General features: G+C 50.1%; 2 protein-coding genes across 2 annotated transcripts; both read right to left on the reverse strand.

Moving 5' to 3' along the window:
* Positions 1 to 158: 158 nt before the first annotated feature.
* Positions 159 to 7680, reverse strand: LOC107323034 (BPI fold-containing family B member 4-like). The gene is made up of 16 exons (XM_015881724.2): positions 7615 to 7680; positions 7423 to 7538; positions 6778 to 6892; positions 6578 to 6682; positions 6209 to 6364; positions 5161 to 5224; positions 4772 to 4835; positions 4335 to 4426; positions 3758 to 3946; positions 3495 to 3548; positions 3057 to 3224; positions 2908 to 2975; positions 1700 to 1742; positions 1232 to 1295; positions 981 to 1057; positions 159 to 629 (listed from the first exon to the last, which is right to left on the reverse strand). The coding sequence occupies exons 2-16, from the start codon at positions 7532 to 7534 to the stop codon at positions 606 to 608; spliced, it is 1395 nt and encodes a 464-aa protein (XP_015737210.1). The 5' UTR covers positions 7535 to 7538; positions 7615 to 7680; the 3' UTR covers positions 159 to 605.
* Positions 7681 to 20940: 13260 nt separating this feature from the next.
* On the reverse strand, positions 20941 to 24616 carry MAPRE1 (microtubule associated protein RP/EB family member 1; the record flags this gene model as incomplete). The annotated part of the gene is given in 5 exon segments (NM_001323216.1): positions 20941 to 21421; positions 21756 to 21908; positions 22757 to 22866; positions 23512 to 23716; positions 24468 to 24616. Coding segments are annotated over 5 exon segments (674 nt in total), but the record flags the coding sequence as incomplete, so codon positions are not given.
* Between the last annotated feature and the right edge of the window lie 1148 nt (positions 24617 to 25764).

A 25764-nucleotide genomic window follows, 5' to 3' on the forward strand; every position in this document is an offset into this window, starting at 1 on the left:
TTCCCCAACAGCAGGAGCCACTGGCAATCCAAGAGTGTTGCTCTTATCTGGGATGGAAGGTTGCAAACTGAACCCTAACATGGCACTGACACAGAGGGACCAGATCCTCCAGCAGGAGGCACAGAGGGGCGTCCCCAAGAGCATCACAAACCTCCTTCTGAGCACTAAAAAAGAACGAATGTTTATTACTGAAGGAATGAATGACAAACGCATCCCGAGCTCCTGCTCAGCGCTTCGGCCTTTTCTCAGCACAGATGGTGACATCCACATGGAGAGCCACGTGCACAAAGTTCACTTTATCATCACACTGACAACAACTTACCCAAAGACCAAATTCTCGAGGAATTTAACAACTTTGCTGCCACTTCTACAACCGTGACCTCATTTCTCTAAATAAATATCTCTACACAGAGCTGCCTAACTGGTGTCGGCTCATGCAAACCTCTCAGTACCGTGGAAGCCAGTTGAATTTAAAGCGCCTTAAATATTACCAAGAACCTCTCAGTACGTTTAGAAAAGGAAAGATGATAATGTTGGTCCCAGCGCTCCATCCTGGCTGGATCTTCACTCTCTTTCTTTCCAGAGCTGTCTGCACCTCGCACAGCTCACAGGAGGATCACCAGCATTCCCTGCAGGGTAACACGGCCACATCACTGCCCATCCTCTTCTTGGCCATTAGTGCACACACACTGCTGGCTCTTAGCCCCCCTGTTGGCTACCATTAACCTTCTAGGCCACAGGGACACCCTGCTGGCACCTATTCACCCTGTTGGCACCAGACTGACCCAGGTTCTTTCTCTGCAGAGCTTAGAGTTTGGTGTGACTTGGGGCTCTTTGTGTGGCACCACTCTGGTGGGCTGCAGGACATTCCAACCCAGTGGTACCTTCTGTCCACAGCAGGACCCACATGCCAGAAACAAGCCCAGCAACCCAACTCACACCAATGCCTACCGGAGGGCAGAGCCGTGTCCAACACTCACCTTCAAGATCTGGAAGTGCATCCTCGTCATAGGGATTTTGAACAGGTTTGGCACGGGTAACCCTGGAGTTACAGCAGCTGCAAGATAGACAGAGCCTAACTCAGTGCAGGGACACACAGCCTCCAGTGCTGAGAGCTGGCTGCTGGGCATATAGCTGCAACCTCAGCTTGGACACAGCAACCCCCCAGCCATATACACACCACCCCTCTCCACAACCAAAGTTGTGCTCCTGGCTGCCCCAGGCCCCTTACCATTGAGAAGTGGCATGTAGGTCTCCACCAGCAGCTTAAAGAATTGTGGCTTCAGGTTGGAGATCTGAGGCAGAGAAAGAACAGCACCGTGAGCCGTGCATGAGGCAGCAGTGAGATCAGCTCAGCACGTGGCCTTTTCTTTAATCAAATCTACTCTTCTTTCTCATCTTATACTTGGTGCTTCCTTTGGGAAGAGTTCTAGGGGGTAACATTTCAGCTGGAGCTCAGTGAGTTTAATCCAAGCAAGGCTGGATAAACAGAGACTTCAGGCTTTGCATTTGCATTATTAGAAAAGGCATAACAACAACAATAATAATTAAAATAATGAAAGGTAGCAATAGTATTGCCACAGTGTGCAGAGCAGCAGCTGACAGCTCAGACCCCTGGCACTGCACCCCCCCAGCACATGGAGCCAGCAGTGGGTCAGCAGTGACCCCATGGGAAGGGACCTCCTGATGGGGAACTTACATCTCTGATGCCAACGTCAGATGACTCCAAGAGGAGGGCAAGTCTGCAGAGAGGAAAAGCCAATGGAGCATCAGACAGTGGGTCAGCAGCAGGAGCTCAGCCCCCGCACCCCCAATGCTGCTTTACTCAGCCCATGGGCAAAGGACTCCTGTGAGCATCGTCCCTAAAGGGACCGCATTGTCCTGACATAAAAAGCAGACGCTGCCACACTTGCAAGAGAGCAGAAGAGCAAGAGGGAAACAATAAATCAACATTAAGATCTTAATTTGCATTGTCTCGAATGACACAGTGCATACACAAGCTCTTGGCTACCCCCTACTCTCCCGTTCTCAGGTAGCTGTTCACCTTAGAAAAGGAATCAGCTTCTGTTTAGCTGAGATCAGAGCTTCTAGAAAAAGCACCCAGCCCAAACATAAGGATCATGAGCTCTGGAGAATCTGCCAAAGCTCCCGATCTGTCATTGCAATCACACAGCTATCTCCATAGCTAAAACCTCTGCTTTATTTCCACTTTGAGTTTCCACTTTTCTGCTTCCACTGAATCTTGTTATATCTTTGTCTATTGAATTAAAAGCCCTTTGATGCATTTCCATTGTCTGTATCGCTGCATATAGGCTGTGCCAGTGTTGCTTCTAAATCTAACTCTTTGACAAGGTAAATGGCTTGAATTCCTCAGACCTCACGCTGTAAGAAATGCTTCCCAATCTTTAATCATCCCTTGACTGGCACTAACGATAGCATTTTCCTTTGCTCCTTTATCACTCATGTCCAATATCAGGCACTTGGAAGTGCTGCTCAGGATCAAAGCCAAGCTGACTCTGGTACAGTTTTTTAGGCTGCCTCATCTCCCCTGGTTATAAAATGGATGCAGATTTCCTTCCACGTTCCTAAAACTCTCCCACCGCGGTGCTGAGCAATACTCCTCCACTTTGTGCCACCATTCAGGTGCGGAATTCTCAGATTTGGGAAACCCAGAGTCCAGAAATACTGGAAAATGCCCAGATACAGCAGCTCTGGAGCCAACATTGCCTTAGGGAGGCTTCCAGCAGCCTGGAATGGGGCTAAACTCCCACATTACACCCATTGCTTCCAGCTTGCTCAGGGCATCCTGGCACTGTCCCTCCCACCATGCTGTGTCCCCACACCCCAACCCTGCACCCTGAGCTCCAGCAGAGCCCCAAGCTGGGCAGCACAGAGGGGACAGGCTACCTGCCCAAGGAGAGGGCCAGCACCAGGCTGCCCCTGGAGATCGACAGGCGGACATTCAGAACGAGGTCCTGCAAGTAGACAGTGAGAGAGTCAGCCCATGCCACAACCCCATCCCTGCTGGTAGCCAGGACACTTTGTGTTCCACTTACCGCCCTCAGGACCAGCAGGTTGATGATGGGCCCGTCTGGGCTGTTAATGAACACCTGGATCATGACTGTCAGCTCAATGGTGGCTTTGTTGGGTTCCAACTGGATGAGAGGTTTCCCCACAGCCTCCACACGGATGCTCAGAGGACTGGCTGCAGGGCAGCTGGTGCACTGTGGTGATGGGGGACATGAAGGTGGCTGCCCACACTCAGCCCATGGACCCACACAGCCCCATAGCTCTGTGGGGCTCCCCCGAGGTCATGCAGACCTTGGACAAGCCCCAGATTTACACAAGTGCAGGGAACAAAACCAGACAACAGAGAGAAGTAGAACCACAAGGCTGCAGAGAACCAGAGATGGCCCAGGTGCTTGTCCAGGTGCATTCTGTAGATGGCCTCGAACCCAGCAAGACTTACTCAAACCTTACCCAAAGTCACTCACCCCAGTGGGATAAAGGGCTGTGATGGAATCTCTCAGCTGGTTGGCCTCAGAGAACTGCAGGGAGAGAAGCACACAGCCCAGGTGGGCACTCTGAAGATCCCAGCACCACCCACCCACTCCCCATATTGTGCTCCAATTTGGGTCATGTTCCTGGGCCAGTCCCAAGCTGTCCCAGTGCAGAGCAGTGCTGCTCACTCATTCAGGTGTGAGCCCCCAGCAGCAGGAAGGGCTGCTGATGTGCAATGCAGCACTATGGCACTTACAGCTTCAGGCGTGCAGGGAAAGATGTGTGGTGAGATCTGGAGCAGCAAGGCCAGCATGGAGCTGAGGAGGCCCTGGCGCATACAAATGGCCATCAGACTGTCCACCAGCAGACCATCCACCAGCGGGGGCAAAGCGGAGGCGTACGAGTCGTGGGGGATGATGCTGCCTCCCATCTGCTGCACTGTGCCCTGTGAGCAAACAGCAACGTGGTCCTGTGCTGCACACAGAGCTGTTCCTTCCAGATTTAGGGTGTGGAAGGAGCTGATGGAGCCCTGTGTGCAACCGAAGCCCCTGATAATGAGCATGCTTTGTCCAAATCCCAACCCTCTTCTCCATCTCACCCTATGGAGCATTGCTCCAACTGCAACGAACCCACACTAATGCCACCTATTTGCCAGCCTGCAAACAACGTGGGGAGAATGCAGCAAGTTTGGCAATAGAGCAAAAGAGAGCACCCAGACACCTGGTGATGGGGTCAAATGGGGGCTGGCATGTCTGGCTGGAGTTCCCAGAACAGTTCATCAGCACAACCCTTCTGTTTGGTTGTGCTGAATGAAGCCTGGGGCGTTCACTTACATCTAAATCCATCATCAGGGATGAACCGGAGGTGAATGGTGGGCCAGCCGGGTGGAAGTGAACCGTTCCCTTCGAGCCAATCGGGACCACCACTGCATGGGGAAACCATTGGTGATGGTCAGGGAACACACAGCTCCTCCCAGCCCCAGTTTCCAGCCGGAGGGAGCAGCACAGGCCAAGCACCCACATCTCTGGGGAGCTCTGTCAAATTGCTGCCACTCAGCACTGGCAAAACTTCCCCAAATTAAACTCTGTGGGATCTGAGCTGAAGATGTAGCTCAAAGATAGGAGCTGAAATCTGAGGCCCTGAGATGTTGTCATTCAGAGGCAATCTCTGCCCCCAAGAGCTCTTAGAACCCCAAAGCACTGGGGTAGCAGTACAAGACCACATGCATCCCACCACCCAAACACAGCAAGCATCTTCCACTGGGACGTACCATCCAGAGTGCCCACGAGCTGGATGTTCACTATCTTGAGAACAATATCCAACACTGGACACAGCTGCAATAGAAGACAGCACCGAACAGCTCATGGGTGCCCTGCACAGCCCCACCAGCCCCAATGGCTCCGAGCTGCAGCATGAAGCCACTGGGCAGCCAGTGGGCACTGGGATGTGCTGGGGGTGGTGGAGGTCCCCTGGAGCCCACATGGGCTGCTTAGGGACACTGCAGGCAAAATGCACAGGCAGCAGCCAGGCTGCCCATACTGCACCCTGCCAGTGTGGGAGCAAAGCAAGGGCATGCCACAGCTCACTGCAGCCATGCAATGTGCAATCCCCAATATTTCTGCATTTTGGCTACAGGAGGAGGGCAGATTTCAGGCTTACCAAACCAGGCAGAGTTGCTGTCAGGTGGTTGAGCACAATGTCATGCACTGACAGGGACAGTAAGCTGGAAAGGAGGGGGAAAAAAAAACAAAACAGAATATATGAGACCAAAACCAAGAACTCCCGGGCACTGCAGCTGAGCAGAAGACTCTCACTGTCCACACAGCTCCAGCCCCAGATGTCCCACCCAGCACCATGAGCAGAGGGGCTGTGTGCCTTATAGGGGTAGGATTAGGCTCATGGCTGCAGCACTTGGGGTGTGCAGACACCAGCATGGGCAAGGAACGGGTTTCTCACAGTGTATCCTGAGCTTGGCCATCTCCCTCTGGTATTTAAATCAGTGTTATAGTTAAGGGGAGGTGATGTTGCTGTGAATTCCATGTTAGTTATAGGAAACAGAACATACAGATGCGGAATAACAAGAGGAGAAATCTGCTGCGAAACATTCCCTCACTGCTGCTAAATAGATCACTCTGGGTTCCATGCTGCCTGCAGGCAGTGCAGAGACGTTCAGCTTGAGAATCAATACATTTCTGGACTACTGAGCTCAAACACACTGCAGTGCTGCAATCTGCAGGTGGCGGGGACTCACCATGCAGCACTCTACTTATGGGAGAGTTCTCCCTGCACATACATCTGAGGATCCACCACGAACCATCTGGGCACACACATACCCACCCCCTGCATGGGATCCCACAGTGCTCAGACTGATGGATCAAACACCCAATATCTTTCTGCTACAGCAGCCAAAGGCCAAGACTGCAGAACAGAGCCAACCTTCAGGTTAGTATGTCTCAGATATGAGTTCTCTGGTTAGGTCTACACTGGAATTGATGCTAAACCTCGTCATTCAGATCTTAACGTGCCCGTGAGCAAACAAGGCAGGTCAGCCCTCATCTTCCAACAGCCAATTTTCCATTGATGAACCAGCCTTGGCAGCAGGAAAGGAATCTCATTTCCCTGGCTCTGCTGGCACAGCACTGGCAGCCAGTCCAGATCATGGGATAAAGCACAGGGCAATGGAAAATATCAACCCATGAGCGCTTACCCAGAGAGCAGCTTGATCTTTACAGCACCAAGAATGCAGAAGCAGTCATCAACAATGACCTGGAATGCACCCAACTCGAAATTGGTGCATTTGATGTTTGTGGTAATGGTCACATCCAGGGAGATAAAGACTACCTCAGAGAGAAGGCCGATCAAGCTGAAAGAGACAAATGAGAGGCTGAGAGATGGAATCCATTCCACTCACCGGAGACACTCAGCACAACCTCCATCTGCAGTAATTTGTGCCGAAGGCCACAAGCCATCCTCTGCTACACGTAGGTTTCTCATAGGTGAACACATGCAGAACTCAAAGCACTGTAACGTTTGACACTTGCAGACCCAACAGCATCTCAGAGCCGTGCACACTCACCAGTTGCCACTGAGATCCAGGCGCACATTGATGGCCAGCTGCATCCCAATGCCATGCAGCAGCGCTACCGACAGCGTGGGCATCCGGCACCGCTCCAGGTGCAGCCTGCAAAGAGCAGCAAACAGCCATCACAAAACCACAGAGCACCCCAAAGGCAAAGCACTGCCAGGGAATGGCCTGCAATGCCCAGCACTGCTCACCCCGTGATGATGGTGGGGGCGTTCAGCAGACCCCCGTCACTCATGATGTTTGGCAGCACCAGGTCCTGCAGGTGCTTCTGGAAGAGCCCGCTCTTAACCATGGTATCAGACATCACTGCAAAACAGCTCCGTGTCAGCTCCCACCTCTCCCCAAACTCCCGTGGGGGTGATTTCCAGCATCCATGCAGTCAAATGGGGGTGCTAATGTTTTGTAATGCCAAATAACAAAGCTGCCCTCAGTGGGTTCAGCAGGAGAATGGCACAGCTGCAGCCCACCGCTTGCTGCTCTCTTTCAGAGGGTGTTGGTTTTGCTTTCATTTGTTCTGTTTTTGGAACAGAAGCAACAGGAAGCAAGACAGCGCACTGTGCACGTGAAGATGGCTGCTAAGCTTCACCAAGGCCGTTGGCAAAAAATCAGCTGCTCTAATGGGGAAATGAAAACAAAGAGGAGAGGAAAGGATCCAGAATCCTGAAGCTCTGCAAGGCTGTTGAGTGCAGAGTGCCACCCCTGTCCTGCAGACAGAAGGTCTCCCTCCCTGTGAACCCAGTGATGGCTCCTACAGCCCCAAGGGACCGTACAGCGATGCCAGCAGTCAGGGATTATACCACATACCGGCCCCATGGGATCACCGTCGCTCCCATTACCTTGTTGTATGGCTCTGGTACTGATGGCACAGGACAGGCCAGACAGGGACCCCCGGGTAGGAGAAAGCAGCCCACAGAAGAAGAACATCCCAAAAAGCTTCAGCGGCTTCATTGTCCTGCAGCGGGGGAGGCAACGGCATGAGCAGTGCAAAAGGGCAAGGATGGCACTGCAAGACACGGTTCTGCTGTCACCTGCACTGGGAGATGCCGTCTCAGCCCAGCTCTGCACAGGACCCGGCTCCCACTCGCTGCTTTTTGGTGCAGCAGCAGCAGTGCCAGCAGCTGCCCTTATATAAAATTTGCCACCACCTGGACACACCTTTCCCTCGCAGCCATCGCATCCCAGCAGTGGGCACCCCCTGCATCTCTGCCAGCAACACCCACCTGCCAGGCTGCTGATTTATATGGCACCACGTCACTGCTGCCTCCCCCAGCTGCCGCTTCCCTTCCCATCCTTGGGCACTCACCTGGGAGCCACTTTTTCCCCTCTCCCTCTTAAAATGGTGCCTACAGTGGTGACCTGTGGGATCCCCATGCTCAAAGGAAACCATCATTAGGGGCAGCTGTCAGAGTGATTGCAGCACATGGGACACAGCGGGGGGCTGATGGGGGTGGGAAAGGACCGGATCTCCCCACCCTGAGGAGCTGTGGGATTAGCAGTGCTCACTGGAGTTTCAAATGCAGCATCAGAAAACGATTTTCTTCACAAAAAATAAATGAATAAATAAATGGAAAGCAACTCGGAGAAAAGCTGATAAACATCGGCTTTGTTAGGACTGACCTTCAGGTGGATTTCTAGTGCACCTGTAAAGAACAACAGTGAGAGATGCATCGATGTGACACAGTGATGCTGCAGGAGCAGAGCCCAAAGGAGGGCTGAGGACGAGCCCTGGCCGGGTGCCGTGGCACTTTCCATTGTGCAAGGCTGAGCAGATCCTATCGGTGCTTTGCTCGGTGCTGTGCAGCAGAGCGAGGCTGAGCGCAGCAGAACAAAGCTGAGCTGATAGCATCGCTCCTGGGGAGCAGCTGGCAGGGGAACACACACTGCTGCCCTTAGGGTTGTGTGCCCCCATCACAGGTTGTGCCCTTTGGGACAGCACCAGCCGAGCTCCCAGTTCTTTATGCTGCAAGAAGGCAGTGTGCTTCATGCTCCAGCAAAGGCATTCCTCCTCTCTGCATGGGTTTCTGCTGCTCAGTTGCACCCTTTGCTCCTCTCACTCACCTGGACCTCATTCTCCCCTCTCAGCAGTGCTTCAGGTGTTGCTTATAGGAAGGCTGAGCTCAACACTGCAGCGACAAGGGCATATATATTAAAATGAAGCATTGCAAGGAAGTCAGGAAGAGATTATCACAACACAAACTCTGCAAAGCAGAAGGGCTGTGGAGAGACAGCACGTGGATGCCCCGAGCAGCCCTGAGGCGCTTCGCAGAGCGGTGTTAAAGCAAACAAATATACGTTATTCAACGTGATTAAATCTGCCGTGTTTTTTATTCTCCGGCATTAAGAACCATTGGAGCTCAGGGAGAGCAGCACACAGCTCTTAAAATAAAGGAGTGAGCAACCTGAATGAAAATACGGTGAATTTCTCTGCCCCAGTTTGAATAAGAGCATCAGGGTTTTATGGCTGTGATACATGCTGGAGGTTTGCGGGCTGCAGGAGCACAACGCTGCTTTATTGTTATGTGCTGAATATAAAGGAGGAGTAACCTCAGCCCATAAAACTCCTTCGAAGGGGAAGTAGAAACTCCTTATTAAGAATACACATAAACTGAGCTCTGTCTCTAGAGTGGAGAAAACTAAACCTGGTGGCACAAATTGCTCCCTCCGATAGCACTGCCCTGAGCAAACACTGCCTGCTGCTCACAGGGTGCTGAGGGCATGAATGGAACTGATCTGCTCAGATGTCAATGGAAAGTGATTTCTCTGATGCCAACAAAACAAAGGAGCCAGCCAAAGAGAGCAGCGCTGCGGAAAGGGAGAAAGCACTCGGGTATGGAAATGGCACGGCAAATGAATGGAGCGAGGCTGTAAGAGCAACGTCTGGGGAAGAGAAAATATGGAGTACTTATTAACGCAGGCTGCTGCCAAACTGAGAGCTCCCAGCCTGCTTCCAGAACAGCCAAAGTGCAGCTGTACCAGCTATAAGCTGACCCAGCTCTCCCCTCTCCTGGGGAGCACAGCACAGGGTGTGCAGCAGCAACACAGCCCAGTAACCACCAAACACATGCAGCAATGTTTTTCAGTGCTTTGCTCACCCTGCCCCATAGCCCTGCCTAGCAGAGGCTTATCTCCCCATCCTGTTTATGGGATTGCTCAGATGGCAACGAAGGAATCATCCCCAAACTGGGCTCAGCAGCTCACTTTTAGCAGCAAGATCTGATCAAAGAGGACCTGGAAACTCCCAGAGATAAGAGCAGAGCTGCAGGCACCAAGCCCTGCAGTCAGCACCAGCCTCCATCCCAGGGCCACCAAACCCCCAGCCATGCTCACACCACTCTGCAGCTCCCAGGGCACAGCAGCTCAGCGGGTGCTGAGCACTCATAGCAGCACTGAGCCTTGGGGTGGCCCTGGCTCATGCTGACCTGGGGCACACGTTTCTCTCTGCTGGCTGCACACACAGGGCTTGCAACACGGCATGCACAGACGTCAGAGGTGTCCCTCCATGCGGCTGCATCTGATCTCTCACCCGTGCAGTTTCCTACGTATGGAAGTCAAGAGGTAGAAACAATCTGAGGAAGGATGAGCTGATAGCACTGAGGGAGAAGATGATGAGCACAAGAGACAGCAGCTCTGGGTGCATGGCAGGACACATAGCACAAGTGCTACAAGGATAAACAACAAATCAGCATCACCAGGAATCTTATAGACAGGAAACCATCTTTTCCCAACTTAGTGAAGTACAATGAGCTGAATGTTACCAAACCTAAAGGCACAAACCTTGTCACCAGCTGCTGCACATGGACACATGCAGCCCCCTGTCCTGCCCTCAGACCCAGTGCTGTGTGTTACACAAGCAGCACTCACTGCCTTTCCCCCATCACTTCCAATCACCCACACTGTGAGCTCTGTGGACACCTCAATTCCTCCTCACTCTTCATTCTTCCAGTTTGTTGGGTTCTTTTTCTTTTCTTTTCTGCTTTCCTTCCAGCCTGGAAAATAGATTTCTGTCCATTGCATTGTCTCTGGAAGCATCTGCACAACAGAGACATCTTAAATAAAGACAGCTATTTCCATTGGACTGAAAGAGAGCAGCACAGACACCAAGTCATGTTTCTGCCTCGCCTCAGGTTTGGGGAAGCTTCACTTACAGAAGGAAACACAATATTGAGTGAATTTGTCCTCGATGTTCTCTATCAATCCCAAGGAAGAATTAGCAGCAGCCTTATATTACACACATACATCTTCTATAAGTAAAGATTTCAGCCTTACATCTCACTCAGCTTTTAATGAAGGCAGGACACAGCATCTCTGGCCACATCCTCAGCACAGTGTGCAGATTGACCCTCTGGGGGTAAATCACAGCTCTGCCACTGGTTTATTTATATAAATAAATGCCTATTGCTAAGGGAGCCCCTGTGCTGGCAGCAAGTGCCTCCCTCCAGCCCTGTGGGGTTGTACCAGCCCTGGTGCTGCTCAGCAGAGCAGGGAGCAAACCCAAAGCATGGGGCTGTTCTGCAGCCTGGTGCCATCAGTCACATTCATGCTTACCCCATCACAGCCAGCACTAAATGGGAACAGGCTGGGAATGCTGTGTAGAAAATCATTTCACAGTCATGGGCAGGAGAGCATTCCTAAACCAACTCACAGTGGGGTCGGATTGATTCCTGTGCACAAAAATGCAATCTAGACCAAAAAAAAAAGGAGATCATTTAATTCCCCCTTAACTGTGAAAAGCAATTTGGTGCAGAGTGCGACACATTGCAGAGCACCGAGCATCACCCTGGAAAACAAATATAACACACGGGAGCCAACCACACACCCAGCCCTGGTATGTCACACTGCTGAGAGTTACAGTAAAGCTAAAGAAAGTAATAAAACCACGTTGGTTTGAGGCCAGTTTCACTCCCTCGCTCACACAGCAGCAGCAGGGCATGGGAATGCCAGAGCAGCACAGCCTGATCCTACAGCAGCAGCCCTGCTGCATCCCAGCACAGGGCATTGCTCGGCTGTACAGCGCAGCCACTCACAGCCTCCATAACAAAGAACGGGTTCCTTCAAGGCAGCTCAGGGCTCTGAGGGCGATTTCCTCTGCCTGCAGATGCTCAGACCATAAATAATCAGCGCACAGTTTTGCTGCTGCTGCTGTTTTATTGCCTGAGGCGCCCACTTGCTGCTCTGCCTCTGAGATAGGGGTGGGCAGACGGGCTTCAGAGGGTTGGGACACTTTGAGCTGCATCTCCTCCTCATCAAAGTCCCGGCAGGAGAGACTTTAGAACCCAAGTGAAGGATTTTTATGTGTGCTTCACACCGAGTGGCATCAAAGCAGCCGCCGTCCGCAGGGAGCTGCTGTGCAACACAGGCACCAGCAGCACCGAACTGAGCAGCCCTACCAGCAGCACCGTGTGTGGGAGGGGAAAACTCCGGAGGTTTTTCCTTGGAGCAGCCTGAATCCAAAAAACCCAACTTGTCATTTGCTGCAGTGTTCCTGAAAGGAAAACGTAGCCCTGAGGTTCCCTGAGACACAGCAGAGCAGCTCAGAAGAAATACTCTCATTGAATGATGGCACTTTGCAGCCCTCGCGCGTCACAGCAAGGTCAGCTCCGGCAGTTTGAGAGCTCCTCTCCCTGGGCTCTGCTCGAGCTGCAAACATTTGTTTCTTTGCCAGCAGAAGCTGTTGTTTAAGTGGCGGCTATTGGAGGGAGCACGGTTAATGTGACCGCAGCCATCAGCAGCACGGCACGGAACGCAGAGCAGCGCTGCTCAGCCTCAGCATCTGATAAGAACAGGGATTGCAGTTCATTTTCTATCACTGCTCAGCCCAGGCTCAGGGTCCATGAGGGGGTTTGGCACTGGAAGACCCCATAGGACACAACAGCATTGCAGCTCCATCCTACACACAGTGCAGTAACACCTTCAGACCCACCCAGTTCTCACTTCTCACTACACAAGGAGGAGATGGGACATTTTGAAGCCTCATTTTCTAAGGAGAAAAGCAGAGCCCTGATCAGATGCTGGCTCCTTGTCCAGGAAACAGTGCAGCTCTCCCTGTTGCTTTCCTTCCCCTTTAGGCTGAAGGGCCAGCACCGTGTCAGACCAGCAGCACCACAGCAGCACGCCCTGCTGCTGAACTACACAAGGTTGAACTGAATGCAGCCCAGCAGCCATCATGGTCACCTTCAGCAACACTCAGCCCCTCATTCAGTCACAGACCCACCTGCAGCCCCCCAGGAACTGTCAGGGCTTCCATCAGTCCCAAAGCAGGGAACCTTCCCCGTGTCACAGCACAAACTGCAGTTGTTCCTTTCTCAAAGCTTTGATTCCTAAAACCTCCCTTCTGTTCCTATCTGTCATCAGAGCACCCATCTCATCCTCACTGTGCTGGGCTGTTAGAAACAGCCCTGAAGTGAATTAACCACAGCCTGTAACGACGTTCTGCTACAGCAACTTTATCCCCACCAAACTGAGCAGTGCTTTTATATCTGATGCATTTTGGCTCGGCAGAGAGCGGCAGCTGCTCCCCATATGATTTATGGATGTTTTCTACATAGCCAAAGCCAGGCACAAAACCCCCCTGTTCATGGCAACCCCGTCAGAGATGGGGAGAGAAATTCACATTCTGGACAGTGGCAGCAGTGGGCACAAACCATTTTATTGGCTGGCTTTATCCCACCCCCCTCATATCTACAGAGGAGATGCAAGAAGCTGTATAACAAACCCTATAAATATTGATGCTCAACAGCTGGTAGCGATGATAGGAGGCACACAGCAGCTTTTGTTACACAAATGCAGAAGCAAATTGGTTCAGCCCTAAGCCAAGGGAACCTCAGGGGTTCCAAGACCCCCATGCACCATTAGAGGAAAGTGAGGGGCAACGTTCTGCTCTGGATAGGGCCATCCCACCCCCATTGCCCCCCAGCACAGTGGAGGGGAGCGGGCAGATAAGCAGGGGCAGAAGTAAAGCACTGGGAAAGAAATCACATGAGCAGAACACCTCCAGCAAACATGATTGCAGCATAAGCGGCTCAAGCAGGGATTTGGGGCGGGACGAAATGTGTTTTCACACGAATGGTTCAAATATGGGATATGCTGCCAAAGGGCATCTCCAAAGCCAAGGCGTTAATTAGGTTCCAAAGCAGCCTGAGCGTTCCCAGAGGCACACAGTGAGCAGATTCTATCGCCTGCTGACACAAACCCACTACCTGCAAAGTGTCAAACTGAACAGAGCTGCAACCAGACCTTCAACTCAAAGAAAACTTGGATTCTGCCTCTTTGCCTTTCTGAGCCTTCTCTTTCCAGCAAATCTCCCTCGCTTCCCCACTGCACTTCATTCACGTCACTGCTTTTTGGTGGTGCCCACACTGATGAACAACCATTTCCAGGGACGAAGCACAGGAGGAATAAAACCCCACTGCAGACCCCTGACCAACACCAGGAGAGCTGCAGCCGCTCCCATGGGTCCCATATCCCACTGGCTTTGTGTTTTCATTGCCCTCTTCTTGTTGTTGGTTGAACATAAAGAAAAACAATCAAGGTTAACCTAAGCTTGTTATCTGTATCCATTAATCGTATTCTTAATGAGGGCTGCTGTAACATTCCAATACGTTTTCTTGCCATGTGATGGATGGCAGCAGAGGGGCAGTGTGACAGAATGGGGGCTGACATGGAAGTGAGAATGGAGCAAAAGTGCAATATTGAATCCCTCCATGCAGAATAAATGACCCCCACTGCCATCCACTGACACCCGGAGAGAGCTGATGGAGACCAAAGAGTGGCAGTGAGCACAGTGAGGTGTGTGTTGGTTCAATGGAAGCGGACTGGGAGGGAGGCTTAGGCGACATTCCTCTGTCGGAGCCCTGTCTCTAATGGAACAGCAGTGAAGCCTCATGGAAAAAATATAGCCTTCAATGCTCACAAAACAAAGCGCTCACAAAGGCTTTTCCTCCCACCAGCTCGAGTCCCTCCCTGCAGATCCTCAAACCAAACAAACTCGGGCTGCCAGCGGGGCACCCGTTTCACAACAACATTCCGCTCTGTGGCTAAAAAGAAAGAGATTTGTCCCATGCTCAGCCCTTGGCTAACATGCACTCGGAGCAATAAAGGCGCACCTGGCCTCGAGTGAGGGTTGCACAAGCAGGTGATGGGCCAGAAGTGATAGCCCAGAAGTGATAGCCAAGCCGTGAACAGGTGAGGAATGCAAGAAAAATAGCATCATAGGGACCGCGCTTCTCCTGGCAAAGGACTCCCTTTGTGAGATTATAGTCCTACGCCATTCAAGAGAAAGAAGCAAAGAAATGGGGGTAAAAGAGAGCGTATTTCAGCTGTAAAGGATTTACGCACCCGATTTACATGTGAATCAATTACCCAGGCAAAGCTCAAACGGTGCCAATAGGATTTAGGTGACCGAACACACCTCTCATTCAAGTCCTCTAATCCGTATCTGCAATTCCTGATAGCTTCGCGAGGTGCGACTCTGCGAGAGCGGGTGGGTCCTCCGCCCCCTTAAAACAATGGGAGTTTTAGGACAAAGAATAACGCAGTGGAGCCCATCTGTGCTGCTCAGCGTCGGGCAGCAGCAGCTCCTCCTGCACGTCGGGTTGTTCCTCCTAGGCCTGGAAGCCTCAACACGCTGCAAGGCTGAAGTTGTTGCTGGTATTTCAATGCAAAAATCACGCACTCTATGTGGGCACAGATAGAAGTTTCCCTTTCTCAAACTCAGTTCCAGCTGCATAGAGACAGAAGGAGGTTTACAGACAAAGCACCGGAGGAATCGATAGATACATCAGATTGGATGCGGGACCGTGATTTCAGCTGCTGGTCAACTGCATTAAACCACCTACATTAACTTAATTAGGTGTCAAAACAAGTCTGCTTGGTACAGCAGAGAGATGATTTAAGAAAGGCTCAATGCAACTCACAGCAGTGGGCACAACTGCCCACAAAGCTGTGTGACCCACACGTGGCTGCAGACACCAATTGCCTCTCCATGGGTTTATCTCTTGGCCAGCAAACCAAACAGAACTGAAGGAGGTGAGAACAGGGAGACACCATAAAAAGAAGGCTAATTTCTACCTGCTTAAGTTCTCTATCAGCTCCAGGAGCTGCAGTCAGCTCCTCCCAGATGCATTGGAAGCAGATGCCAAAGCAAAGCAGCAGCAGAGCTCCACACACAGGGCACTGTTACAGACGGGATGGATGAGCTCACCGCCGGGTTTCCCCCCATCAGCCTCACTCAGAGCCAGCACAAAAACGTTTTGTTCCTTTTGCACAGCTTCTCATGGATCCCTCCTGGGTCCCCCATAGGCGGTGAGTCACGTCTCCTGAAAGCCTCTATTGATGCTCCCAACTGTCCTTACGTCACAGGGCACTGAATGCAGTCTACTGACTCCAATAATAAGCACCAAGAGCACAGCAGCATCGGCTGCCACAAGCCCTGGGAGCTGTCACACATCACTTCATAGAACAGCTGAGCTTGGAGGGGACTCAGTTCCAACCCCCACCAAACCCATTATGGGCTGGTTGCCCCCCACCAGCTCAGGGCACAGAGCTCACCCTGCTTGAGCTCCTGCAGGCATGGCACTTCTCAGGGTGCTGCTAGATGTACCTTGCACAGTTCTACCCGCTGGTGTTAAGGGTCCTGCTGCATCCCCAGCTCTGCTGAGGGCACAGCCAGCAGCACTCCATTGCTGTGGGGCAGCCAGGCACCACTGCTTTCCAACAAGAAACTCCAAAGCTCTTCTAGCTCACAACAGAAGGTGATAGTGATAGCATCTCTTTCCTGCTCCGCTGTTCAATAGCAGTCAGACAGGTAGCAATCATACAGATACAGCAGCATGATGATGGGGTTAGAAGCCCCTAAACTGGAAGTGGAGGCTCAGTGACAATGCCAAAGGGGAAACAATGCATTAAGGGCATCCACAGTGCTGTATTAGTAATGAGGATGCCATTAAAGCTCAGCAGGTATTGAAATCCTTCATCAACTCCCATCTCCCACCGACACCGCTTTCCCTGTTAGGTGATGGGCGTGCAGAAGTTGCTGCACTGTAACAACTGTTTCAGAAATCACAGCCATTATAACACCTCTATGGCACACTTTGCCAATAGCATCCATCTCCGGGGAGCCATTAAAGCTGAAGATGCCTCTCTCTAAAAGCAGTCGCTGATGGGCTGTGAGCTGAGATGGACAGCTGTGCACAGAGATGACTGCTGGTCCCTGCAGCACAGCTCAGATGCTCAGCAGTGGTTTTGGAGGGCAGATGTGTGTGTGAAAGGGTCAGTGAGAAGGAAAAGAGAGGGGGTACGAACAGAGGGGTCCTGAAGGAAACCTTATAGAAAATCAAAGGAAACGAAAGAAGAGGAAAAGGAGGCAAAGGGATGGACGAGCCACGGCTGCCTGTATGATGGGGGAGAGGGATGGAAGTGGCAAAAGGCGCTGGGAGGGAGAAGAGAGAGCAACGAAACGGGACACGCGGCATCGCCGCACACGGACGAATCGCGACCCAACAGCGCTCTCTGGTGGCAACCCCGTCCGTCCCGACCCACATCCTGCCCCAGCCATCCCTCCCAGCCAGGGGATGCCCCACAGTGTCACAGGAGCTGATCCTGCCCCCGTTCATTCTCCCCCTACAGGAGCTTTCAAAAGCTTCATTTAGTCACAGAACACTGCAAACAACGACTGAGCCTCTTCCACGTGTTCTCCTCAATTCACATTTCTCATAGCCCAAAAGTTTGGTATGGGTCGGTTTTACTTGGAGGGAAGGCAACATTATGATGCCAGCAGCATCGCCCAGTACCATTGTGCAACAGATACATTACAGAACACAGCTGAGACCTGTCTTACTGGAGTTCCACTGCATTATTTCATGGCCAAGCAAGCGTCACAGCTCCCTTATCAGCTGCTGAACAGGAGGCAAGAAGCTCGAGCTCAGGAATGAGCTTTATCTGGTGGCACCAGTTCCCCAGGAGCAGCTGGAAGAGAATAAAGATTTCACTTCATGGCACCGGGGTTTGAGCCTCCATGTTTCACAGCAAATACTTCATTTATAGGGGAATAGGGATGAGGTGTCCATGTAACCCAGCATGCTGCCTCCCAGAAACGAAAGAGCCCCTTAGGATACAGAAGGTGGATTTAAGTACTGAGAGTGAATAGAAAGCAGGTGGGAATAAGAGGGGATTGGACACCAAGGGTGGAGAAAGGAGAAATGTTGGAGAGTGAACCTAAGGAGAACTGAGGGGATACAGCCACATCCCATAACTTCATCTGCATCCCATAATCCAAGGCCACAGCATCTCTGTCCCCTTTGGGCAGGCACGAGGTCCCACTGATGTCCAGGAGTTCCATGCCTGGTCTCTGTGAAAAACCAAGAAGCAAAAGAGAACCTACAAAGAGCATGGATGGGATGCTCGTATTCTGGCCCCACAGACTTGAACAAGGTCCTGGTGGATGAAGCTGTATTTCCTATATTATGCATTATAAGATATAAGAATACACATACAAAGGCCATGGTTCACCAAGCCAGCCAGCTGTGCAAAGAGAGAAGAGCTGAAACCACCTTCAACTCTGACCTGAGAAAACATTGAGGTTGAAGTTGAACTTTGTTCCTTCCTTCTCCATTATAAAGAAAAACATTTGCACGGGGTTGGACTTTATGATCTCCAAAGGTCCCTCCCAACCCCTGCAATGCTGTGATTGGAAGCCAGAGGTTGTCTTAATGAGAACATAAGTACACCCAAGCCTCCCAAACCTTAGGCCAGTTATATGCTTTATCTTGTTATGAGATACACCTGTCCAAACACCCAAAGCCTTCTGGCCCAACCTCTACTTTACCAAGCAGCCTCTACCCTCAGTTTAAAGTTCTGCACATTAGAGTTAACCCAGCAGTGCTATAAGCCCACACTACCATCCCTCGTTACACACATTAAGGAGGATGATCAATCTGATACCTCAAGCAGCCCCACAAAATAGCGATATGATGCAACATCAGCAAGTTTTTGGCCTTTATTTGAAGGCTTTCAATTACAGTAAGAATTGGCATTGCAAACCAGGAACTGTGAAAAGAAATTCAACGATAAAAGTTAGAAAACACCCACGAGCCCACCTGCAAGTCAGGCAGAAGGGAGACGTGAGCTTCTGGTTCTTCCATTCTGTTTGTGTTTCAAATACCTGACAAAACTAAGACACCAAGGAAGGCTGGACTGCTCTGTAGGTGAGCAGCATAACAGATTAACAGCATATACTGTACCACGTAGCAGAGTAGCTATGGCAGGTCTATGGGTTGGAGTTGGGTTTATTGTCATTTGCTTCCCAAAAAGGACACCAGCAACAGATTGTACCAACGTTACCTACACTGTGGTCATTTAAGTTGACCACGAGGCTGCCCCCAAACCTTGGGGGCACAGAAATGATGTAATGAATTGGAAATCTTAGCAGTGTTTGACTTAGATCACAGTTCCAATGGACACTTTAGTTCCAAAGGACACTGGATAGGACCATACGTCCAGACTCACTAAGTGCAGCTTTCATCCCAGCAGAAAAGGACATTTGGTGGCTTTTAATAGCAGAGCTCGAAGCCTCACAAAGCCCATGGGTTGACCCACATGCCCCACAGTGTCACACATACCTTGTCCTCACCACAGACACCTCAGGCAGCTGCACATCCCAGCACATCACCTGGCTGCAAGGAAACAGGCACCCAAAAGTCACCTCTGATCCAGCCATGCACCACTGCCAGGCTGGCTTTGCTGCAATAAAGCAGTATTTAAAGATGATAGGACTATGCTTCTGAGCTCCAAGTAAACAAGTAATGGTAAAGAAGATTTTATGTGCATCAAAACCCCCGGGTTCTACATCTGCACTCCTATAGTCCAACCCCAGCTCCAGCACCAGCCATGCCCATCCTTTAGAACAAAGCACCCTCAAGGCACTGCAGGAGGACAACATCTCAGTGGTGGGGATGAACCAGAGCAATGCTCCCCCCAGCACGCTCCAAAGGGAGCATCAGCATTCCTGCTACCCACAGGGACACAACTAAGGTGGGAGGGTGAGAGCCAACATCACAGCTCCTCAATGCTCCACCATGAGAAGCTCCAGGGCTGCCTGATCACATCTAAAAGCACAAGACAACTCCAGCAGACCATCACACTCTTGAAATACAGAACTTTATTTAGAAACTGCTGAAAATAGAAAAACCCTGTCGAGAAAAAATCCGAGTCAAATATGGTTTTCTCAGTAAAATGTGGAGTTTTAGGGCAACGAAAAGTCTCAAAGGCCACAAGAGAAATAGCACCACCGCAATTGCAAACAATGGCTGGATACTTGCATTTTTTTTCCTTCTTTTTTTTTTTTTGGCATTCACTGAATTTGGGTTTTTCCTCTGCGTTTCACAAAGATTCATGCACTACACAACAGTTACCATAAGATGCTCTCCTACACACGTTTTAGGACAAGCTACCACCAGGAACGAATGGATACAGCACAACAGGACCGATGGATCTCAGTAGTGGAGGGGGATCAGAAAGTCTTGCAGGATCTCGCCAAACACAACAGTAATGAGGGGGCATGAGAGCAAAAAATAAAGGAAAAAACAACAAAAAAAAAGAGGAGGGACGATTAAAGAAAGTACTTTAAATATTAATATTTAAGTTAGTCTCAGTACTGTATTTTCTGCAGTAACATTAGCTCTGTTAGCCAGCATCTCTTAGTTTTGACCCCAGAAGACCACTGAACTGGCAAGAGTTACTATTAGATACGCCCTGGGCTGAGGGAGATAGAAAAAGAGACCAAAAAAAAAATCATCATCCTCATGTGCTCAATTCACTTTCATCCTATGAGCTGCACAGCCCAACCCTGCTGCAAGTGCAAAGTTGGATCAGAGCTCGTTGGGATGGGGAAGGGGAGGGTGCGAGGCCATAAGCACATCGACAGAAAGAAACAGAACAAGCAGAAAGGAGGAAAGGACTTCAGAAGGACCTTGTAGGCAGGAAGACTGGTGCCCTTTGCTTTTGTTTATGGAGCTTTTCCTTTTTGAATACAGAAAACACAGTACGTTTTGGCAAAGCCGTGAGCCACAATGCCATAGGAACAAAAAAAAAATGCTTTAGCAGTCCTCAAGGTAATTTATGTGTCTCAGCTGTTCATACTCCCTCTAATCTTGTGACAGGCAACATTAAGGCCTATTTCATTGAGAACTAATCACTCGGTAAGCAGCTTTATGCAGGAATGGAGGTTTGTTTAAGAGCCCCTCGGCCAGCAGGGAGGGGAGCGGAGCATGTCCCCAGGATGAAGCACATAAAATCTCCTGTCACATTACTTCAAATTTTGGCATTTGGAAGCATATTTTAAATACTCTTTAAGGCATTTTATGATCATCTCCGTGCTGCAATTTCACATTAACTCCACCTTTCCATGAGTCAGAGTCTTTTACGTTCTCTACTACACAGCACCTCAGGTACAAAGAAAAAGTCTTTCCACGAACCAGTGTTTACCAGCAAACCAACGAGTTCCAAATGTTCAGCCTCTTGCTCCCTAAATATACCACCTAGATGTGAATACTGCTCTGCTACAGAGTGAGAGAGAGTTCCTAACTCAAACCCACTGCAAAAAGAGTGAAACTTCCGCAAAGTGCACTTTAAGAAGAGGTAACTTTTTTTTTTTCTTTTTTTTTTTGCTTATGAAAAGAAACCAGTGAGTCCTCTAAGAATAAAGTGGAGTATTTTACAGTTAAGCACATGATCTGGGGCACAGAATTCCGATGTTGCTGCTCTGCTGGTACAGTATGTGGTCTGTTAATACTCTTCTTGCTCCTCCTGCGGCGCTCCTTCGTCAGGTATCACAAAGCCTTCCTGCAGGGAACACAACGAGGGCTCAATGAGAAAACAACACTCAGGTACTTCCCAGCTCTCTGCACACTCCTTTAGCTATTCCTACTTTGGATCCTGACAATGAAGTACCCTTAAGTCAACCACTCACAGCGTCACCAACAAGCTTCAGCTTTGACCTACGTGTTACATAGCCCTCAGGAGAACCCAACCACATTTGTGGCCTGACTCTAACAGTGGTAGCTGGCCATAAATGTAAAGGGGGAAAAGAGAGAGTAGAAAACAAGTAGAAAAACCAAAGCAGCTTCCCATAGAGAAGGAGGATGGTGGGGAGGGGGGTGGGGGGAAGATCACTTACATCTGTGGCATAAAGAATTTCCACAATCCTCTGCAGCACTGGGTCGTTCTCCCCTTCGTTCTCCTGGCAGATCAGCTCAATGTTCCGCAGTTTGCCAAAGTAGAAGTCCCTTTCCTTCTCCAGGTCTTCAACAGTGAGCTTCAATACGTTGATCTGCCCATGGGAATCAATAATGATTTACCCACCAGAGAGAATACAATGGTGTCCATCCTAAAGGTAGGGCACCCCCCCACCAAGATGCTCTGAGGTGTGTTTGTAAGCAAAGCACTTCAGAAGTAACCAAGACACCATGGGAAGAGTATAAGGGGAAGAGGAGGTCTATTTCTCATGCTGGAATCACACAGAATCACAGAATGACCCAGGTTGGAAGGGACCTCAAAGATCATGTAGTTCCAACCCCCCCGCCTAGCAAGGCCACCAAACATACACATTTACTACATCAGGTTGCCCAGAGCCCTGTCCAACCTGGTCTTGAACACCTCCAAGGACGGGGCTGGAGTATTTCTACAACCAACACCCAGCCCAACACATGCAATACCACATGGAAATTCTAAAGGCTTATTGCATGACAAGGGTAAAAATCCAAATGCCTGCAGCTCCCTCTGCTAACACATTCCTCCAGGACAGCCCTCACACTGGTGGCAGCTTTAGCTCCATTGCGTTCAGCATTTCGGGGACACAGCAGCTGCTCATAGCTCCGTTGGAATGCTGTAATAGCTGCAACACAGCTGTGGAAATACTTAAAAGCAATGCTATGTGTGATATGGGACACAGCAGATTTAAATGTCTGGGGGCTTGTATTGCAAAAGGGGCTTTGCTGCTATCAGGAGAGCAAGGGCACCACGCTGAAGGCTTCTGATTAAGCCATTTTAAATGAACTTACTAGACAGAAGAAAGTGATCTGTCTCTCCCCAGCACAGTCACTTCATGCTATTAAATATATATACCTATACATCCAACACAAAGCCCAGGTCAGTACCCCAGGCCATTTGGCAACGCACCTGCTCAATCAATCCTGCTGATTCATCATCTCCTGCAGCCTTTTTGACCATCCCAGTACCTCCTTTGGGAGTTGCTGGGGTCCTCTGTGCAACAATGGGCCTCTGTGGGGCTGCAAGATAAATGTGCTCTTACTTCTTCTCAGAACACCTCTCCCCTTCCCCGAGGTGGGGTCCCCCCTTCCAACCACATCACAATTTGAAGACATGTTCATCTATGAAGCATTCCTTCTTCACCCCACACGCTACATCCATTTCCTTCAGCACATCTTAACACCAGCCCTTGCCATTTTCTTTCTGTAGCTCCCAGATAACTCACACTCAGAGGCTGAAGCCCAGCACCTGAGATAAGCTGCAAAACACTACGTGTGTTCATAAACCTATTTCAAATCACTGAATGGTTTGAGCTGGAACTGACCCTTAAAGGCCATCTGGTCCAACCCCCTGCAGTGTGCAGGGACACCCACAGCTCCACAGCTCAGAGCCCTCCAAGCCTGACCCTGCGTGCCTGCAGGGATGGGGCACCCACCTCATCTCTGGGCAACATGTGCCACTGCCTCATCACCTTTATTGTTTAAAACCTCCCCATTATATCCCATCTAAACTTCCCCTCCTTTAGCTTGAAGCCATCTCCCCTCATCCCATCACACAGAGCCTGCCCCCTTCTTTCTTACAGCCCCTTTAGATACCAAAACAGTGACCCAGCCTCATTTTCTTCAGTTTTGAAAGGCTCGAGATCATCTTCAACTCATTTCTACCTGCACTGCCAGTACCGAGAGGTTTCTTGGGTTTGTTCATCACTGGAGCAACGAGGTTTGGTGCCACTGTCTCCTGGCCTTGTCGGGCAGCCACGGGGTCGTATTCCTTCCCATCATAGTTTGCATCAAAAAATTTCTTGAACCACTGAACAAATTCAAAGTTGTCCTGAAATTTTCCTTTCACTAATTTGTCCACAGGAATGATCTGGAGAAAAAGAAAAATAACAATAAATAATTGCAAGGGGAAAAGAACCACTCTGACTTATATAAGAAGGGTTTTAGATCTGGGAGCAAACGCAATTCTTTGTTCATCCTGGAGAAAAAGAAGCAAGTTGTGAAGTATTGCCTGTAAGCCACGAGCTGAGAGCCCTTCATTCCCCATTTGGCACCTGTGAGCACAGCCCTGCCCTGGGCACACTGCTCTAAATACAGCCCCGGGGAACAGGAGAGATTCAGTGCTGGAGCTGTTGGCCAACACAGCACGAGATGCCCTCTTCATCAGGAGCAGCTTTAGCAGGGGAATGCTCTGCATTGCACCAAGCAGCCATTGATAACTACCACCTCCATAAAGCACTCTTCCATAAGCACGGCACTCACTTGATCTAAACACATTTTGTTCCCCACAGATCCCATTCTCACAGCACACATTGGGAAAGAGGAATGGGAAATCCTTAAGACCACCACCCCAACAGGTTACTGGGATGGCTTTGTGCCGTGTAAGATGAAACATGATTTCTCAGGTATTGGCCAACACTATGTAAGTTGAATGGAGTTAACATGGAAGAAACCAGCACTAAAAACTGTAAATCCAACCTTTGCTCTAATAGACTCTGCATTAATGTAGGTGTGAACCAAAATAAGTGGGATTCACAAGCCAACAACCAAACCAGATTGGAAAGTACACGCCACACATTCAGATCCCAGGAAGAAGGAGAAGAAACCCCAACCCAACTTACTTTGTCCACACCCATTCGTTTGAAACCTGCTTGTAGAACCTTGAAGTTCTGAATGTATTCGTGTTCCAATTTTGCTTGAAACTTCACTTTCTTGAGAGCTACTGAACCTGGGAAGAGCATGTCCATGAATTGGCAGTAAGCAGCACCTGTGAGAGAGAAGAACGTCATTCCATGGTGAACAATGGATGGTCAGCCACCACTGCATAAGTCCTTAGAGCAGCAGAAAGGAGATAACAGGACCCCTTGGTCTGGTTTGGAAGAGCGTGGCTGTAAGCAAGCTGCAGAACTAAGGGTCTGGCCCTACAACTTGAGCTCTTGTACCCCAAAGCAGTAACACCTCTGTAATTCCAAGAGGAAAAATCCAACACATAATGTTGTGTTCCATCCCTCTTCGGCATCAGTATTGCTTATCAATGTTAATAGAGTATTAATTATGTATTATTATCAATATTATTAAAATAGAGTCTTATTTACCAGCTACAAACAGAACCTACGCAAAGTTCGAGGTGCTCTCAGAAGTGAGAGAGTAAAGCAGGCTGGATTATATCTCCTTTCAGCATCTAAAGGCGCTGTAAGTAAGGAGGGGGGTGGCTCTTCAGCAGGGTCTGTGTGGTAAGACAAGGGGAGATGGCTTCAAGCTGAAGGAGGGGAAGTTTAGACGGGATATAAGGAAGGTTTTACAGTGAGGGTGGTGGCACAGAGATGAGGTGGGTGCCCCAACTCCAGTCAGGCTGGGGGGGCTCTGAGCACTGATAGTGCTGTGGGTATCCCTGCTCAGTGCAAGGGGTTGGAGTAGGAGACCTGTATGGGTCCCTTCCAACTCCAACCATCCTATGGTATTTAAGTCACACTTTAATCAGAGTGCTGAGATAAGACACTCTTTCTTTCTGTTCATGTTAAATCCTTCCATTCAGCACTCACAGTGATAGTGAGGTGGGGAGGATGTGGTTCAAGCAGAGAGCCAACCCAGCGATGAGCTTTTGCACAACACACACACCTCATAAAGACAGTTTTAAACTGTATTATTACTCTGCAGTGATGATGCACAACTGCGTGTCATCAGCAATACAAGCACAGCGTTACATCCCGCCCCACATCAAAGAACTCAGAGAGCAATGGGAGCCTTCACCTAAAACAAACAGCAGCACAGCAAACTCCTGTAGGGCACGAGGCCAAGAAACATTGCATTGTATTGTCCTGAGCCTCACAAAGCTTCTGGGCCCCAAACTGAGGTGGAGCACACTGAGTTCAGCCCAGCAGTGCTCATCGCTTCTCCTCGTTGTGGCTGCAGATCTCC

The sequence above is a fragment of the Coturnix japonica genome, chromosome 20, assembly GCF_001577835.2.
Source record: "Coturnix japonica isolate 7356 chromosome 20, Coturnix japonica 2.1, whole genome shotgun sequence".
NCBI lineage: Eukaryota > Metazoa > Chordata > Aves > Galliformes > Phasianidae > Coturnix > Coturnix japonica.

Coding starts and splice junctions, on each gene's coding strand:
- LOC107323034 (XM_015881724.2), bottom strand. CDS start 7,534: ATGAAGCCGCTGAAGCTTTTTGGGATGTTCTTCTTCTGTGGGCTGCTT. Junction 6,893..7,422: donor TACCAGAGCCATACAACAAG/GTAATGGGAGCG, acceptor GCTGTTTTGCAG/TGATGTCTGATACCATGGTT. Junction 3,549..3,757: donor TTCCCTGCACGCCTGAAGCT/GTAAGTGCCATA, acceptor CTCTCCCTGCAG/TTCTCTGAGGCCAACCAGCT.